The following is a 19,008-nucleotide window of genomic DNA, read 5'->3' on the forward strand; positions in this document are numbered from 1 at the left end:
CATTGTTTTGTAATTGTTTTGGTTACTTGCGTAACAGTTTGGTAAGCTGATAATTGTATACCCTGTTTTGCATATTACGCGCGTAGGGTGTATATTTTTGGTGCATAGTTTTCGGCTACTATTGAGAATTTACACTTTTACACTCAACCAAGATTTCTGAGAGTGTGAAATAAACTATGATAAATATAATTCTTGGCGGTATCTAATAAACCCCTCTTTCAAATTCAGCTCTTTTTCACACTTCAGTCAGTTGTCAATCGATATTCGAATCAAAAAAATTTTCAATGTAAGTCAGACGAAATCCTAGTAAAAGTTTTTGAAATGCTTATAAAAAATTCGATGATATTTTTGGCCATCGGCCAATTGATTTTTGTAGGTCGCAATAATATTATATTCTAAGTGCTGGCACTCTGTAATATTCATAACTTAATTTTCAGTTAATAACGCTAGAAGTGTCTGAAGCTGTGCCAACCATGGTAAACGAGTCAATTGCGTTAGCTGAAAATCCGTTAAACAGATGGAAACAGAAATTGCAGCTATTTCCAATGCGCAGAAAACCTACCCGTGTAGACATAAGAGACAGACTAAACTTTCTCGACAAGAACGAAGATGAGCAAATAAATCAAAATGAGGATAAAATTAATATTAAGAAGGAAAAGAATAAAAAAAATGATGAAAATAATGAAAATAATGTCAAAGAACTAACAATATCCCTGCCGCAATTCAAGACAAAACAAAATGGAGACTGGGAGTACGCTTGGGGCCGAACCCATGGCAATATGTGGCAAGATACACGCTTCAATGTCGGTGGACGGATGACCCTTAATCGCATGGTGATCGACAATGAGGCCCAAGTCAATTACTTTCCAAAGTACGTACTTAGTTTAAGCCAAACATGTGCTAAAAATCATCGTACAAATCAGATATACCGGCGATGTGGATACGGTGTGCATTGGTCGCAGTACCATCTACAATGTGCCCAAGGAGAAGGCATGGCTGAAGAAAATGATGTACGACGGTGTCCGTCCACATCGGCCAATTTGGACAAGTCTCAGACATCAGATCTTTAGCCTGGGCAACAGCGAGGAATGCCACACTCCCAAATTTGTCCAATGGCGTCAGTATATGGAGTGCGCTCTGCGACGACACCAGAGACTGGAGTATCTAATTCCCAAGTATCCGCTGCATCAAATGGCTTACAGAAAGAATATTTACGTGGACAGATACCCAAAAGGTCATTAGTCACATATCTGTTTGTTGGCAGAAATAAATGCTGGGCAGCAATTTTAACTTAATTTATTTTATTTGCATGTAGGGAGAACACCTTCGAAAATCCAGCATGAAAAGTACAAAAATATTTGATTGAAATCGGTGAGTTTCTCAAAAATTCTATGTGAGTCAGTTTTTAAGGATATTTCTATCGAAACAGGCATCTATAATAATATTTATAAATCATTCACAGAAATCCAGCATCCAGGATATGCAGTTTAAGTGTATTTTTATATAAACCATATAAATAAAATATATAAAAAATGTTTACTTGTTGATTCTTAGTTTAAATGCAATTTAATTAAATTTAAACCTTAATTTTATTCAATCCGGAAACTGTAAGTCATAAAATGACGCGACAAACAATAAATCAAAAAAAGAGATAATTTTTCATTGATAAAACCTATAAAGTTCTGAAATACTTGAGAGCTGCAAATCAAATATGATAAACCAACGCGAGCAGAGCACAAAATGGCACAGAGAATCAATATTTGAGAGTATTTGGGCAGCGTACTTTCGAAGGGGGCGAGAGTACTTTACTAATCAGCCAGATTTATAGCTGGCATTTAGTTTTGTTGGTTTTGTGTCGATATTTGATATTTGAGCCGACGAAATAAATCCGTGAGCATTGAGCAGCCGCCTTGTTAACCCTTTTGGGCACGGCTCTAAGGCTCTAAGGCTCTATGGCTGTATGGCCTTGCTTAGCCCGTTCTCAACCCGTTCGCGTCTCGGTCGGTAAAGTTGGTACGCCCACTGCAGATTGCCGGATCGCGATGTCCTTCCGGGTAGCTGTTGACGGGTCCTCGCATTTATTTTGATCAACTCAATGGCAGTTTAACCGCAGGATTAGCTTGTTTGTCCAACGGATCAGTGCGATGCATGCAAACAGAGGCTGGCGCGGCTACCTAAGCGCGGGCGGATTGACTACCTAAAGGGAGCTGGCCAACGGGTTAAGTATCCGTTCACACACACATCGAGATAGACACACACACACACACAGAGATGAGGCATTGTGCGCTTCCGTTGTTTATATTGTCTATTTACATATTGAGCACTTTGAGACTCAGCACAGTAGCCAAAAATTTGTTGCAAATTGATCTTACCTACGCCCAGGATCTCAGCCTCGTCCTTTGGCCACGCCGAAAGAGTTAAGCAAGGATTAGATCTTGTTTCTCTCTCTCTCTCTCCCTCTCTCTTTCGCTCTTTCTCTCTTTCTCTCTGGGGATTTGCGGACTTAGCTTAGCGCGTATTAATCTGATATTTCGTGGGACTTGAAGACCGTGTCGCAGTTTTTGGAGTCGTATTTTTCAGCCTAATCGCCGTCGCTTAGCCACACAAATATTTTCCAACATCAGCACGCGGGATTTGTCTCGATTAAAGCCAAAGGGTTAAGGGTCAACGGGTTAAGGTTAAGGTTTAGGTTAAACCTCTTTTTTCTCTCTTCGCCGCTGCCCTGACATCTGATTTCATTTAGCGTATTCCGTTGCGAACAGTTAAGAACTGTTACAGTTACAGTTACAATTACTTTATGTCCTGGTTACTATGGGGCAGCTCCCCGTATGGGGTTGCTCCCCCGCATCCCTCTTCCCTATTATGGACTGACAAATTGGCCAAATTTTGTTGAAATCACGCGCAGCAGCTTTTCCATTCGACGCAGGACAACACAGGACAGCTCCTGGACACTGGCATCTCTTACCCTCCTCCTGCCACTTTTTATTGTTGTTATTATCGTATGTTTCGTTGTGCAAATAAACAGCCAAACGAGTGTGCTACAAGTACAATTGCTGGAGGGGAGGGGGGGCAGCTGTTGGGGGAGGCATGGTTAAGGCTAAGGGTGCAACAGGGGTTTGGGTGTTCACATTTTGGGTGTGACCTGGCGTATGGTTAACAACGGGTGGTTAACGGCAGCACAAACTGAGCTTAGAGGCCAGCAATGGCATTGCTTGGTTGCCCGCTGAATACCCTAACAAAATAAAAAAGCTGCAATTAGAGTGAAAAACAAATATTTCAATTAAAATGCAGTTTTATTCCAGTAGTCAAATCATAAATTAAATTTGGTTCACTTTTGATGTGGAGACAGATAGAAATCTGTGCAAAAAGAATAAAAATTTCTTTTTTAATCTTATTATTTATTTATTTATTTTATTGAAAGCCAACTTTAATTAATCGTTTTAGATTTGACTCAATCAAATTAATACAACACACATAATGTTTATAAAATAACTAGAATTATTATGAACAATTCTTACAAAATCATCTAACTTGGCTGATCAATCAGCACATCTACTCCAGTTGAATGTAGTCTCTTAAAAAAAGGCAGCTTTACCGACACCCCACAACACACACACATAGATACACACGCACACACAGCCAAATGTAAGGCACCCCTTTTTGCCCAACACTTGATAATTGTTGACAATGTGTTATAAACTGATTTACACGCATTTAACGAAAAGAAACACTGCCAAAACTCACGCAGCGCCAACACCAACACCGACAGCCACAACAACAACAACTACAAGCAACAACAACAACAACAACAACAACTACACGCAACAACAACAACAACAACTACAAGCAACAACATCGTTAGCGTCAACCGCTTAGATGTCATCGTTAGCTGATGTTGCTGCTGCTGCTGCTGCTGTTGCTGCTGCTGCTGATGGGAAAGGGAAATGCGAAAGGGAGCTGGGAGAATGGGAAGGGAAAGGGGCAACTGGTAACTGGGAACTGGTCGCGTGTGCCACGCGAGGGTGGCAACTTAAAGGGGCAAGCATGATTTGTGTGTGCGGTGTGTGTGGTGTGTGTGGTGTGTGTTAATGAACTGCGTAACAATTAACAGCAACAACGAGCACAAATAAAGCGCAACATCAGCAACAACAACAACTACAACTAAACATTGCCTTAGTTGACTAGCAGATACCCTGTAACCAGCCAATGCATGAGATCTATCTACTTGTAGAAAAACTCTGTTTTTAAATATGAACTTTTCTATTTTTGCTTAGTTCAGTTTTGGGTAAAACAGCTAACTTCTATTGACACTTCTACTTCAGAGAATTTATGTGTTTTCTATTCAAATACAAAGCTTTATCATTTAGGAACTGCTAAGGGTATCTTAAAACAAAATACACTTGATGTTTGCATCGTATTACTCTTTTAATCACTCTGCTCCACATTCTGAAAAGTAGTTCTGTGTTTAATTACAATTTATACCTTCCTTCTTCTTTTGATAAGGGTATATAATAGTGAAATATGTTCAATCTTTGTAAGCTATATACAAATTTCAAATTCGAGCTCCTCTATTTTTAGGAGGAGCAGCAAACATTTATTATATAAAAAAAAGTCCATTAATTTAAGCTTATTAGCCAAATACAAATCTTACATAAAATCAAAGATAACATCCTGTTGCAAAAACACGCCCAACTTCACAACAACCCTTGTTAGCAATTTCAAATGATTACAGGGTATAACAAGGCTGCTGCTAATGTGGCTCAACTTAAAAGTCAGTGGCCACGCTTCCAATTCCGATTCCACAACTTGAACTGGAACTGCTGCGGGTTCATTTGCGGATTTATTGCTACATAATCGGACAACAAAGAGAGCGAGAGAGCGAGAGAGAGAAAGAGAGAGGGAGAGAGAGAGAAGGAGAGAGACAGCAAGTTAGAGAAGTGTGTGTGTGTTTGCTTGATTATGCTGGTGGCTGGTCACTTTTGGTTCCACCAAACCATCGCGCTGATCCAAATCAATTTAATTGAGGTCCAGCTCTGTGTTGGCCCCTTAACCCGGCTTAATTTGTCCAATGTGTTGGCAGTCAATGGTTGCTTAGCTGACTGCTTCTCTCCGCCAGTCCGATATCAGTGTGAAATCTGTCAACTGACATGGGCTCTATCTATCTTTAAGATCTGCCAAAGGAAGTGGGGTTACCAAAGAGCAATTGGATGGGGACAATGGCAAGTCGCTAAAATGCAATTAGTTACCAGTATTTAAGTTACAGCAAAAAAAAAGGAAAAAGGAAAGGAAAAGTTGATACTGGAAGGACTCCATTGGAGTTTTTTATAATATTTTATTAAAACTACAACAAGAACTCAAATCAACTGTTATCACTTAACGAAAACTGATGTCAAATTATATTAAAGTAAATGCAAGTTGAAAAGTTATAAAAAATCTGAAGTTCATAGATTATAAAGATTGTATTATGCATTATAAATCTAAAGAATACATAACAAAGGAGATATTTTCCAATCACAGAGGCAATAAGTACTTAAGATATGTTAACTTACTCAATGAATTTATGGAATAATTTTGTGATAGGAACCCAAGAACCAAGATTGGACATTTATTAAAAATCGTGTGTGGCACACTTGAGACTCGCAACTGGTAAGTGCAACATCTGCAAACATGCTCGAGATGTCCCACTACAGAGTTCAGATGCCAAGTTGTCATGCATATTTGCCCAAGTCTTGGTTGTCAAGACCCGACTGAACTCACTTCCGTTTTGGGGTTAGTCAATCAACGATTTGAACTGGGCGAGCGGGTCCAGTCATCATCATCTTTTTTGTACTTCAAGTGCATTCATTATTCTTACTCATTCATAATTTCTTTTAATTGTGCGCGTATTTGCAGTTGTATTTCTTTATTGTGGCCTGTCTCATCTCAGAATTATATATATATATATATATTCTACGCTAACAATTGGCCAGCAGAGCTAAATTTCTACGATTCATTCATATCGCACAGTCCGTCATATATGTGTGTGTATTTATTATTATTCTGAATTGGTTCCGTTGAGAGGTCGCACCCAGTGTCAGAGTCCGAGTCCGAGTGCGAGTCCCAGTTCAGACTGATGCTGCCTGCCCCCTGATGCTGCCCTCGATGTGTGGCGCGTAAATTAACTTAATTGAAATTCGGGTCAACAGAGAGGCCAAGATAATGAAAGAAACTAATTAAAGAGCAACTCTCGTCCGTCGCATAGACTATACTATCCACCTACCAAACTACACTCAAAAAACTGACGCGTCAATACTACAAAATGTATTTTCTTTATAAATTGCAAATTACTCTTGCATCTAGACAATTTTTGTTCTTAGTGTAAAATCTCCTTAAGAAAATATTTATGAAATACATTATTAAATTTAAGTATTATTATTTTATTCCTAAGAAACCTTATATATCAATCAAGATTTTTTTATACCTAAGAAAAATCACAATTGTAAATAGATTTTTATTCCAAAGACTCTTCTGTAATTTCTGGGTATACAGTTTAGTGTGTGATAGAAATATCTACTCTCCATTTTTCTGAGTGTACGCAGTGCAGTGGCAAAACAACCCACATGCTGGCGGTTTTTGTTGTGTGTCGCTTAAATATTTTTCAAATATTTTCATCGCTGGGCAGCAACAATTTCATGAGGTTTCCATTGGTGTTGTTGCTGCTGCTACTGTTTGTATTGCCATTATTTGATTAGTATTTGTGCGCCCATAGGTTAACAATTATTTTATTAATAAACATTTGAATGTATTGCCCTCATCTGAACCATTGCTTTTAGCTATGACCAAACTGGGCAGCCGCCACACATCGCATTCAATTAAAAACACATTTTGTGGTCACTGTGTGGTCGCCTCGAATGGAGACAGCCATGACCATAGACGGGAAGAGTGAGGCCAGGGGGGAATGGTAAGTGGATCTACATACATAGGTGACACAGCCGTGCAAAGACGTTTGCAAGGCTTCAATCTGTAACTACGGCTGTCGATCAATAGTCTCGGCAAATCTAATCACGTAATTCAACTACTTAGTGTCTGGCAAGTAGGTCGCCCCAGCAGACATAAATCAATAATTATAATTATGTGTCGCTTGACTACTGTAAAACAGCCTTGAACAAATTAAATGCTTAAATGCTTTGACAGGTTGTCAAATGTTTATATTAATATTGATATTGAGCAACTGTAAGGGTATATAAATAAACCTATATCCGCATTATATAAATATAAGAATATAAATTATAAAAATAAGTTAAATGTGGGTGATTTTTAGTTTAAGTTAAAAGCATTACACAATAATAATTTATTCCTATTTAAGTAGATGTAAGAACTAATTTGAATTTTAGGCTTTTAACTACATTTTTTTCAACAGAGTAAATTATATACTTAAAGTTGCTGCCTGATCTTTAGTTATTATATGCTATTAATCCATATCCCCATTTTAACTTTAAAAAATGTAGATTTCTTTCAGATTTCTTCAGCTATGTTTATCAGTTAATATGGAAAAATATGTTTAAAATACTTGTTTTTGTATTCCCCTCTCCCAACTACCTAACACATTACGGTTTCTTTTCAACACGTCTACCAAACTATAGCATAACAAACTGGTCTAGTCTAGTCTATGTTAAGTGCAATTGTTAAAAACTAATGCCAATGTGGCAACTGCCTATCCAACAATCTATGTGCAGAGCAGAGCACCTCAAGAACTCAATCCTTGCGAAACACAAAAGCGACTAAGACCAAAACGCGTTTGGGTTAAACCGGCAGACAAAGCAACGACCAACTATCCGATCTATATACAATATGTGTATAAAATATTTATGCCACAAGTAAAACAGAAAGAGAGAAGAGATAGTCTCAGAACCCCCGACGATGGGCTTGAATCATTAATGAAACTGGGCTTAGATTACAGTAGGCAAGCCTTCTGTGTGTGTGTGTGTCCTCTTTTTTTGTTTCTCATCCTGGGGCAGACTAAATGTAGCAAAAAGTGTAACAAACGGCACACGTTGCATGCAGCATGCTGTGCCGTGGAAGGTAAGTAGAAGGTAATCAGCTTGTGCATCTGGACTCTCGCCAGGACTGGCTTTTGTGTCTGTGTCCTGGCTGCTTCTGCTGCTGCTGCTTCTGCTGCTGCTGCTGCTGCTTCTACTGCTGCTCTTTCGACAGCGTAATCCCTGCACTTAACCCGGGTAATAAGATAAGTAAGCCAGATCCGTTCCTCGGCCGCCTCTCGCTGCTTGTTATCTTTGTAAATTGCATGTCGAGCACTTAAGCCAATTCGCAAACTGGTTAAGGAGCAACAACTACTCTACGCGTGCTACTCAGTCTGAGTGCGAGTCCGAGTCCGAGTCCGAGACATTGAGTCGGTGATACAGTTAAGCAAATCCCTATGTATACGATCCAATAATTCGACAATGCGAGCCTCGAGCCTCAAACAATCGACACAATCAACACAATCAACCCGCAGCCGTCTTAGAGAGCAAACTGCTTTAGCGACTTAGATCCTTAAGGCTGTTCCTTGGGCTTAGGTAAGTGGATTGCTAAATTCAAGCCGCATTCCAATTCAGCAAATCCCGTGCCCTGGATAAATTGTGGAAAATGTGTTAAGTATATAATGCGCTCATCCACAAACTATTTCAATAACAAGCAGCTACTTAAGCTGGGCAACTACCAGAGACCAGCACCAGAAACCCAATCAAACAATGACCCGTCACCGTACTCCATATATCCATACTCATCCCATTGCAATTCCCATCCAACGGGAAAGCCTTTTGTTTAATCACACACAAAGTTTCAGTATCTTAAGTCGCCGGCTAAGCATAGTTTGTATATGCAAAATATTGGATAGCATATGGAATTTATGTGTGGGCCCGCAACCCGATTTAACTCTTGCAATTGCTTAAGCCGCACTTAAACCCCAAATATCCACACATATCACACCATACAACTGGCCAACTGGCAGGGAAAACAAGTAACAAGCTCAAATGAGCAAAGGATTGGCTTAAGACAAACAAATGGTTAATGTAAGCTATGCGAGAAAGGATCAGCAACTTAAAACAAAAACTATCATACGAAATCGGAAAATGTAATTGTCAATTGAATATATTCAGTTATAAAATAATCGTTGCTATAAGAAATAAAGGCTAAAAAAATCAGAGAAAGTATATATTTCAAAATTATAAGAGAGATCTGCCCGATTATGGAATTGAATAAAAAAAGAATATGATAGTTTAATGAGAATAGAAAGAAGTATATTTAATGATACATATGTTTATAATTCATTGAAACTCATGTGTGAAGTGACGAATAATAAACTCCTCTAAAATATATTGAACTGTTTGCCGAGGTATTGCCGAGGTAAATAAAAACAGAAACTTATTTCTACATCTATTTCTTATTCTATATTTTATTGAGTTTAGTTTTTAAAAAGGAACAGCATCTATTACAACTATTTTAAAATTCCCAAGTTTCCTGATCACAAGTAATCCAAAAATCGTTATTTAAGCTTGAACCTTTTGAGAATCCTAAGGTTCACACATCATAAGCTGTCAAGTTAACTTCCGACTTTAAGCATTACACAACTGATCCACTTAATCCCTCCGCTACGGTTGCACCTCCTCCTCCTCTTCCCCCCCAACTATTTCTAATGCTGCTTGGCACCCTATAAAACTGCCAGCTAATCGTTTCGATAACATGATTTACCAACACCAAAACACAACAATACAACACCCAACAAAAAAAAAAAAGAAAAAGAAACAGAAAAACAGACGGACAATAATTTACAATTATTGAAAATGGGTAAAATGGAAAAGAGATGAAAATACGAGTATGATAATTGCTACCGATCCCGTCGTTCACTCATGTCGTTTTTCCCCATCAGAACTAACGATGATATTAATTATCATTTTCGTTTACAAATCGATGTCGGAGGAGGAGAAGGAGAGCGATCGAGAGGAAGAAAGAGAGAAAAGCGCTGTATTTATGATATGAGCAGGTCTTGTTATGCTGGGGGGACGGGGGAGTTAACAAAAAGAAGAACTTGTTGATGCCACCGATGGAAACGATGAGAATGATGATCATTATGATGTTGAGGATGTTGATGCTCCGTTTTTCTCACATGTTTCACTCAAATGCGCACTTAAGATCAAAGCAACTGCCGGCACCTCCACATTTTCAAATATATACCAAAATGAAGACATCAACATTAGGTTCCGAACACACAAAACAGTTTGAAAAATTTTCAACAACGCCTCTGATAGAGAAAAAAGTGACCCTACACTCAACAAAATATATTAACTAGAAGTTTTATATAAATAAACATTTATTATTAGCTTATACTTTTTGGAAATACAGAATATTTCTAATTCACATATTTCCAAAAAGTAAAGAAAGTCTTCCAAGCTTTCTTTATAAAATATAGAAGCAGATTTTAAGACCTGAAATTTATAACAAATATTTATAAGTTAATCAAAAGTTGATTTAAAAATGATAATTCTGTGTTTTCACTTGCTGAAAAATGAGTCAAGCTATTTTCTAAATTCCAGTGCATATTCTTTTTTCTAAGTGTGATCTTTCGGACTTGTCGGTGCCCTTTTTTTCTAGGGTTCTCATCTTTCACTTTTACCCAAAGCATATTAGTTGAAAAATTGTATAACAAAAGTTAAGAAAAATTGCTGTATTTACGCACACACACACACATACATGTGTAGGCAAATAGAAGTGTGCTGCTCAGACAATGGCCTGGCTGGAACTGGACCCCGGCAAGGAGTCCGAGTCGGAGACCGAGCAGGGATCACACAGTTGGGTTACCTGCCTGCGGCGCGGGGCACAGCTGGAGTTGTCACTGGGCATGTAAAGAGCCAGAGAAATTGAGACAACATCACAGCAAACAACAAGCAACAACAACAAGCAACACAACTAATAACAACAACAATGGAGACGATCGCCCTTTTCTTTCTTCAAACAAATGTTCATGTTTGCCGCCTAATTAAGTCATCAGGCAGTTAAAAGAAGCTGAAAAAAGAAGGTTGCTAATAGCCCAAGAAAAAGAGCCAAAGAAGCCAAAGTCAGAATTGAAAAGCAGCTAAATGTTAAATAAATTTGGCTAGAAATAGCTACAATCCGTTCTAAGAAAAATAATTCAAAATAGCTCGAATTTTAAATAGTTAAAAATAAGAAAAATATTAATAATTAACTAAGATAGAAAAAAATACATAAATATTTGTTTTTCATTTGAAATGTGTTTTTTATTCGTATAATAATTGGTGTCTGATAAATTTATGTACATATTTGCAAAAGTAGCCAAACTACAAGCCGCCTTTCTGGGATGCGAGGCGACGCGAGGCCGGAGACAGGTGGCAGCTGCATGTTGTATGTATTTGCCTGGAGTGCTGCTGCAGCTGCCCAAATCCTAGCCAGGAGCCAAAAGCTAACCGGCTTTCCAGGCCGGAGGCGGCATTCGATTTTTTTTTTTTTGTGATTTTTTTTTTTTTGTTTTTACTAAATGCAACATTTAGAAGTCAAAAGTGGGGGTTGGGTTTCTTGTGCGCGGCTCCTTGTGCGGCGACTCCTTGTGGCGGGGGCGGTGGCGGCTCAACCAAAGCCTTGTCCCATCAAAACCAAAACGCTGGGCGTGGCGAACGCCTTCGGAGGCGCTTAACTGGCCGGAAACTTGCCAAAGAACTGCATGCGCTGGAACAATTCCGCATTCATGTGCGCACCACCAGGATAACTAGCCGCCTGGAGCTGCGGATGTGCACCGCCGGGTGGTGCTGCTGCCGCCTGATACTGCATCTGTGGCTGGCCATAGCCAGCCATGGCAGCAGCTGCAGCAGCCGCAGCCTGATAGGCAGCAGGATTCATGCGCTGATACAGAGCAGCGGCGGCAACAAATGGCATGCCCGGATAACCATAACCAGCACCTGGAGGTGGTGCACCATAGCCACCGGCGGCAAGCATCGGATTGAAGATGGCCTGACGATAGGCGGCGAGACGAGTGCGACTGGCGCCGGGATTTTTACGGCGCAACTTGCCCGTCGTCTCACCAATGAACACCTCCTCCGCCGAGGGGTCCAGAATCCAGTAGTTGCCCTTGCCGGGATCATCATAGCTGCGCGGAATCTTCGTAAAGCATTTGTTCAAACTCAGATTGTGGCGAATGGAGTTCTGCCAGCCGCGCTTGTTCGCCTTGAAGTAGGGGAAGCGATTGATCAGATACTGATAGATGCCATTTAGGGTCAATCTCTGTTCGGCACTGTCCTGGATGGCCATCATGATGAGGGCGTTGTAGCTGTACGGTGGCTTTTTGGTATCATTGCTGCCGGCGCTGTTGATCTTCTGTTTCTTGCTGGGATTGTTGCTGTTGCACTGCTCACTTGCATCGCTGTCCTCCTCATCCAACTCAATGTCCTCGTCGTCGAATTCCTCCACATCCAGTTTATCGTTGTGCTGCGACGATAGCGATTCAGCAGCGCTGCTCATCGGCGTACTCGTTCTCGACGGACTATCGAAATCTTCGGATGCAGATAGTTCACCATCCGAGTTGTTGGCATATGGATATGGATAGGGGTGATTGATTTGTGGTTCATGCTTGATGGCGGGCGCTGTTGGTTTCTTTGCCAAGATGGCATCGATGGAGAAATTGCTTTTGAATTCCATTTCGCAGACACTTTTCACCATTTTTGCAAGTCTTTTTTTTAAATTGAATTGAAACAGATACACGACTGAATAACTGTTATAGCTGTGCACGTTGCGAAGCGTAACTCAATACTGACTCTCCACAGTAACGAGGCGAGCTATTTATACGCAGCGTCTCACTGCTGAGAGCGCATACGCACGCACACAACGGCAACTAACCCCCATTGCGAGAGAGCGAGCGAGCGAGTGAGAGAGAGCGAGAGAGCGAGCATGACTCGTTCGTTTAGGTAGACGCAGGCAGCTCGCATAGAGACTCCGCCTCTCGCTCGAAACGGGTTTGGCATTTGACCATTTTGTTCCACTTGCCATCCACACACATACACAGTCTCTGTTTGTTTTTGTTGGCGTTGCGCGTGTTTTGGAACTTGTGGATGTTTATTTGCAGCCCTTTGCATGCATCGGCGTCAAAATATCCATTACATCCAATCCAAACAGGGGTTGTGCGCCACTCGCCCCTTGTAGGCGTTTTACTGTTGATTCATATCACTCTCTCTCGCTCTCTCTCACTCTCTCTCTCTGTCTCTCCCCCTTGCTCCTTGTTTTGATGTGGCATATTGCCCAGTTAATTGGTGCAAACTGCAAAATAACAGCAACAACAACAGCAACAGAAGCAAACAACGCTTTAATCAAAAATAGAAGAAATTCGTGGAATATGATTTGCTTAATCCACTCGAGCAATTAGTTCAGTTTCAGTTGCTGGGATTTTCGATGTCGCTCTCCAGGATTACTTGACAATCCACATTGGCTTAACAATTTTTGGCTGATTTGCGCTGATTTGCAACAGCTCAATGGAGCTCAAGTGGCAGGTAATCCTGCCCGCTTGCAACTAAAGGGTTAAGCATGCCCAGCCAGGGATTTGGTTCACTTTCGCAGCAGATTTTGTAAATCGCGCGCTTCTCGAGAATTCTCGAAATTGAGTTTCATATCTGATGTGCCACATGGATCCAAGTAAACATTTGCCGTGCCACAAAACTTACTTAAAAGTAAGCTCAGTCTGGTTTTAGTTTCTGACTTTTGTAAGATTTGAGAAGGGCTTGGAGAGAGGAGACTGTAATAATATCAACACAACTAAGTATTTGGAAGAGTGCATGGATTAGATATAAATATTTGTGATTGTGACAGAAATTAAGATCCAAAGAGATAAAAGTAATACAGGAATATTGGCATGATAAAAAAAATAATCATAATTATAGTTTTATATTGAAATCAATAGAATATAATTGTTAGATGAGCTAGTCAATAAATGAAGAAATTTGAAACTTGGACTGCACTTTACTATTTTATTGTATTTTATTGTATGATTAACCAACATCTCCAAATTAATAAAAAGGTGTTTCATGATTTAAATAAAGATTTACATGTATAGAAAACTATTTTAGCCTAACATATCTCAGAGATATTTAGTACAATTAAAACCAATAAATTAATAACTAAAAATAATAACAATAAAGTGCAATCTTCATATTAAATAGATAAGATTCAGCGACTTGTTGCTTGTCAAGTTAGAAGCTGCAAAAAATGTGTGAACAGGAAATGTCACAAATTGAAAAGAGCTACCTACTTGCTGTAAACTTGTACTATAAAAGCCGGGTCATAAAGCATGGCCATAAAGCTGCTGATATACCTAGAAGTTAAGACCAGGATTCATTCAAATCTAGCGATTTATCAATAAAGCAAATAGATTTGCGGGGCTATAGACGACAACGGGTGATAGATAAAATACACACATATATATACAGATATATATATATATTGCTGCAGGGGTAAGGATCTTTGCACGCGATGCATACCGAATTAAAAAAGGTCCTGGCCAGGCTGGCCCACACACCAGCGATCGATCATGTGCATTGTGTTCTGCTTCTTCCATTTCGCAGGCACAGTGGGACAAAAAGGCACACGAATGTAAAATGTCCTGCTTTATCAGAGGACACACAGAGACAGACATAGAGAGAGCGAGAGAGTCCTCTGTGTGTCCTGCTGTTGACAGGCAAGAAGACTGTTGACAGGCCCTCGCACATTACGATCAATTATGAGCCTCAATGAACTCCAGCGGCGTAACGAAAGGGGGACGAATGTCTCCCCCCGCCCGAGCGAATCTTGTGGCGTTAATTGAAAATGACATGCATATTGTTTGCATATATCTACGTGGAATTTGGTCAATGTCTCTTCCGCTCTCGATGCATTGTAAATGCAACTCAGGCGTGAAGCTATCGCCTAAGTGTGGTCTGGCAATGAAACCATAATGTCACCCAACAGGCGGCCACATCATGTCCTGTCAGCGTGGAGCAAACGCTGATCACCAATCAGTAACTGTGACACATCTCCGACTCTGTCTCCGAAGTCAAAGACCCAACTAAACAACGAACAGTTACGCCTTGATAACTAACCATGCAAATCTCAACTATGTCGCCCATTCTCAACAGGTTGTACAAATGTGCTGTGAAGTGCTGATTACTGAAATTTAACGGACTCTCATGTTCGACATATTGTTGAGAACTTTTTCAAATATTTGCAAGATGTTGTTGTTACGAAAATACAGAAAAAAATGTAGAAAAATATTATAAAAAGTTTAATTTCAAGCTTAAATGAGGCCAGATAAACTATCTAAGACAAATATAAGTCCAGAATAATAAAATATTCCTGAATTAACAATTTACTGATGAAAGAGTATTCAATCCCAGCACTTTCTGATACAAATTTTGTTAGAAAGGATATTCAACTTAAAAGATTAAAATATTGATTATATATCATTAAATAAAATAAATAAATAAAATAAATATTGGTCAGAAACAATATATGGATTAATATACAATTTAAGAGACTTACATTCAAAAATGAATTATATTTTCCATAACCAAAAAGAATGGACTGTTAAAGTAAGATATAAAAAATAGTTAAAGTATTAATAATCTCAAATTAACAGTCTTTCACTGCAAAAAATACTTCTAATGCAGTTTTCAAAGTGAGATCTTTTTTGGCTGCAGCTGATGCATTTGCTTGTGTGGGCGAGCATTTTGAGGATGCTGTCGGCTTTATGCTGTTTTGAAATCAATTAGTTTTGTCGCGGCTGTCAAAATGCGCCAGGATCAGGATGCACACACACAAATACACACACACACTCACACACACATACACTAGAACATAGAACATAGAAGTAGCCATCGCCCACAGTTTGACTCGGGAGGTAAAAGTCGAATAGTCATGGTTGCAACATGCTTAGCTGCAGTTTTTCTGTGGCAGTTGCAGTTGGCAGCCAGCGGCACAGTCTTTTGAAGACCGACGACCGCTGGTCATGGCATTTTGCGAAAAATTCCCAACTCAATTAGTTGAACTCTGCCCACGCCGAGTAAAAAATCAAAGAAAAGAAATTGTGGATGAAAAACAACAACAACAACAACAAGAACAAAACACAACAAAAAAAAAAAAAAGAGAAGCCGCTTTGGCCACAAAAGAGAAATGAAAATTCGAGGCGTTCAAATCTACATTTATCCCTCAGCCTCCTCCGCCACAGCCGATGAGCGTCGGGGACGAGTCTTTTAGGTTTTGGTTTGGTTTGGTTTCTTTCACTCCGCTCTTTTCAAGTTTGCCGACTGAGTGCATCATTATCATCGGCAATTGGACTACTGCGTCAAAGTGCGCTGCCTACTTTTTCCTTATTCAGCTTCTTCTTCTTGCGTCTTCATGCCCTAGCAAACGGTATACTCATTTTGTTGTCAAGTGTGTCATTTTTGACATCCCTGAAGCCATAGAGTTTGTATTTATTGTCGATTGAAGGATGAGCTATTTATTGTATGAAATAACTTCTTGTTCACAAATTATATTCATTTAATACTCCTAATAGTTTGTTAAATATATAATGTAGTTTAAATATAAATATAATATAATATAAATATCATAATCCCAAGGCAACTTACTCAAAATTTAGAAACTCTTCCTAATGATACACATAACAAAATGAAATGAAAACGATGTGGATGTAAATCAAACTATATAGATTTATTTATATTTAAAATATATCTAATATTAAGTGGAACTAGTATAAATTCGAAATGTCAATTTTTGAGGTCTTTTTATTATATATTGCCTTAAATAAACTTCAATTTTAGCACTCGGAAAGTTAACTATCAATAATTATCAGAATTTAGCTAGCAGCAAAGGGTATTCTAACTTCGGTCTATCCATGGCATTTCCTTCTAAATATTTGTTCATCAAACTCTTCGGTCTATTGTTGTTGTACACGTACACAATATTTTGGGCAAAAAAAGACAACAAGTACAACTACAAGTACAACAAGTACAATAACAGTAGTTGTAAACTATGGCGCAAATTAATCGACAGTCATTTGAGCATGTGCTGTTGTTGTTGTTGTTGTTGTTGTTGTTGTTGGTTGTTGGTTTGTGCGTGCTGCTGGCGTTGCTTTGATTGTTTTGTCAAGTTGTCTTAGATATCAAAGTGCTGTGCCGACTGCGGCATGCAGAAGACTAAGATGAAGATGAAGACGTCCTCTCTCTCTCTCTCTCTCTCTCTCTTCCTCTCTCTCTAATAACCCACAGCGCTGACGTCTTCATTGTCTCTACTTGACTTTCGGTCGATTTATTTTCTCAATTGTTCCTGCAAAAACAAATGCCATAAAACAACATCTAAAACATACTCATATACATATAAATATATATATATATATATGTGTGTAGCATGCTCAAATTTGATTTGTCGAGCAAGTGCCTCCAAACAAAGGCCACTTGTCCAAGTATTTCACTGTTTTTATTATTGTTGTTGTTGTTGTTGTTTTTTCTTTCGACATTTTGGCTTTTGTTTTTGGTAGTTTCTCGCTTCGTTTGATCTCGTTGAAATGCTACTTGGACTGCTACTCCACATGAGCTGCATGTGTTCAGCAGTTGATTTTTGTTAAGTTTTTCAACATATGGAAAATCCGATAACTAACCAACTTTATCTTACGCACGAGTGCGAAAAAGAAAAGCTTCAACTTCATCATAAAAAATAGGCTTATCTACCTAAGAAACCACATTAAACTAAGACACTCGATTGCTCCAAGACTGTTAATCAACAAACGATACTTTAAATGAAACCCAGATTTTTATAACGATATTTTTGTCAGGACTAAAAATCCGCAATTTACCTAAACAAAATATTTTAAGTGTGGTTGTAAATCAGTAAAAACAATAAGCTACAACAACTCATTTAAAATTGCTTATAATTATTCATTATCATAATTAACAATTTTTCTATTTTATCTTTAATATAGAACCATCTTTTTAGGTAGCTTTGCTCTGTTTTTCAATTTCTCAAAGTGAAAGCCTTAAGACTTCAAATTTATACAATTTGCAGTCCCAAGCCAAGCACATATAATTTATTTCTGAGATTAACAGATCATCAGGCAGACATCTTACTCCGTACGGAGCAGATCGTAATGGAAATGTTTGCTACTAACGAGCAATTATCGCCGGCTCCCAGGCGTTATACCCTGCACACAGAGTCACCCATAGACAAAGGGAAGCAAAGAGAGAGAGAGAGAGAGAGAGAGAGAGAGAGAGAGAGAGCGAAGAGAATAAAGAGTCAGCGTGTATATATCCTCATCAGTGGAATTTGTTACGCTTTGGGGGGGAGTCGAGAGAAGCGAACACTAAACTGAAACCGAACCCGAGCAGAGCAACAGACGACATTTTGTGCGTTGTTGTTTTTGCTGCATTGTTGGGACACAATGGATGAAAATATTTTCGTCCTGTTGTCAAATGATTGCATTTAATGTATCGAAATCTGTGTGACGAATCAATTTAACTCAGATAGTCAGTCAGCCGGCGAGAAAAATCGACAACCAACTACCAACAACCAGTTGCCTTTATAATTCGATCAACTCGCTCCTGCATCCTGTCTGGCATATGTTATCCTTGTACAACTTAATCAATATGTTGCACTGCAAAATGTTTTTTGTTATTGGTTTTTTCTCTTTTTCAGTGGTAGCGAGATCAGTTACAGTGGGTGTTGTCAGTTTTATGGCTGGAACGCTTATGCATTTTATGGGCCACCCTAATGCGGTTGTTAGCCAGCATTGTTCCAGCAGCCATAAAGTCTTTACTGAGTGGTTTATGTGTCACAGTTACAGTTCGAACTACATAGTTAGGCATGGCTATGCAGCTGCTGTCCCTCAAATAGCGCACATAACTACTTAAAGCGAGTCTGGCATTTAAAAAATGTACAATTTATAAGAAAAAGAAGCCAATAGCTAGCTTATATAATTTTTTAGTTCAATCTTTAATTCATTCTTAC

At 39.0% G+C, this 19,008-nt stretch overlaps 2 protein-coding genes across 4 annotated transcripts; one reads left to right on the forward strand and one right to left on the reverse strand.

Moving 5' to 3' along the window:
- The first annotated feature begins 301 nt into the window (after positions 1 to 301).
- On the forward strand, positions 302 to 1,521 carry LOC6562719. 3 transcript variants are annotated; one of them, XM_032736356.2, is made up of 5 exons: positions 302 to 372; positions 438 to 871; positions 924 to 1,234; positions 1,316 to 1,393; positions 1,463 to 1,521. In XM_032736356.2, exons 1-4 carry the CDS (start codon positions 322 to 324, stop codon positions 1,360 to 1,362), a joined length of 843 nt encoding a protein of 280 aa, XP_032592247.1. In that variant the 5' UTR covers positions 302 to 321; the 3' UTR covers positions 1,363 to 1,393; positions 1,463 to 1,521. The 3 variants fall into 3 exon arrangements, with proteins under 3 accessions (XP_032592247.1, XP_032592248.1, XP_001988486.2); XM_032736357.1 differs by having other exon boundaries at positions 1,316 to 1,371; positions 1,463 to 1,490; XM_001988450.3 differs by lacking the exons at positions 1,316 to 1,393; positions 1,463 to 1,521 and having other exon boundaries at positions 924 to 1,290.
- A 9,735-nt stretch (positions 1,522 to 11,256) lies between these two features.
- LOC6562718 (fork head domain transcription factor slp1) lies at positions 11,257 to 12,791 on the reverse strand. The gene has a single exon (XM_001988449.3). The coding sequence runs from the start codon at positions 12,703 to 12,705 to the stop codon at positions 11,683 to 11,685; it is 1,023 nt and encodes a 340-aa protein (XP_001988485.1). The 5' UTR covers positions 12,706 to 12,791; the 3' UTR covers positions 11,257 to 11,682.
- Between the last annotated feature and the right edge of the window lie 6,217 nt (positions 12,792 to 19,008).

This window comes from Drosophila grimshawi, unplaced genomic scaffold (genome assembly GCF_018153295.1).
Source record: "Drosophila grimshawi isolate 15287-2541.00 unplaced genomic scaffold, ASM1815329v1 contig_1377, whole genome shotgun sequence".
NCBI classification, from domain to species: Eukaryota; Metazoa; Arthropoda; class Insecta; order Diptera; family Drosophilidae; genus Drosophila; species Drosophila grimshawi.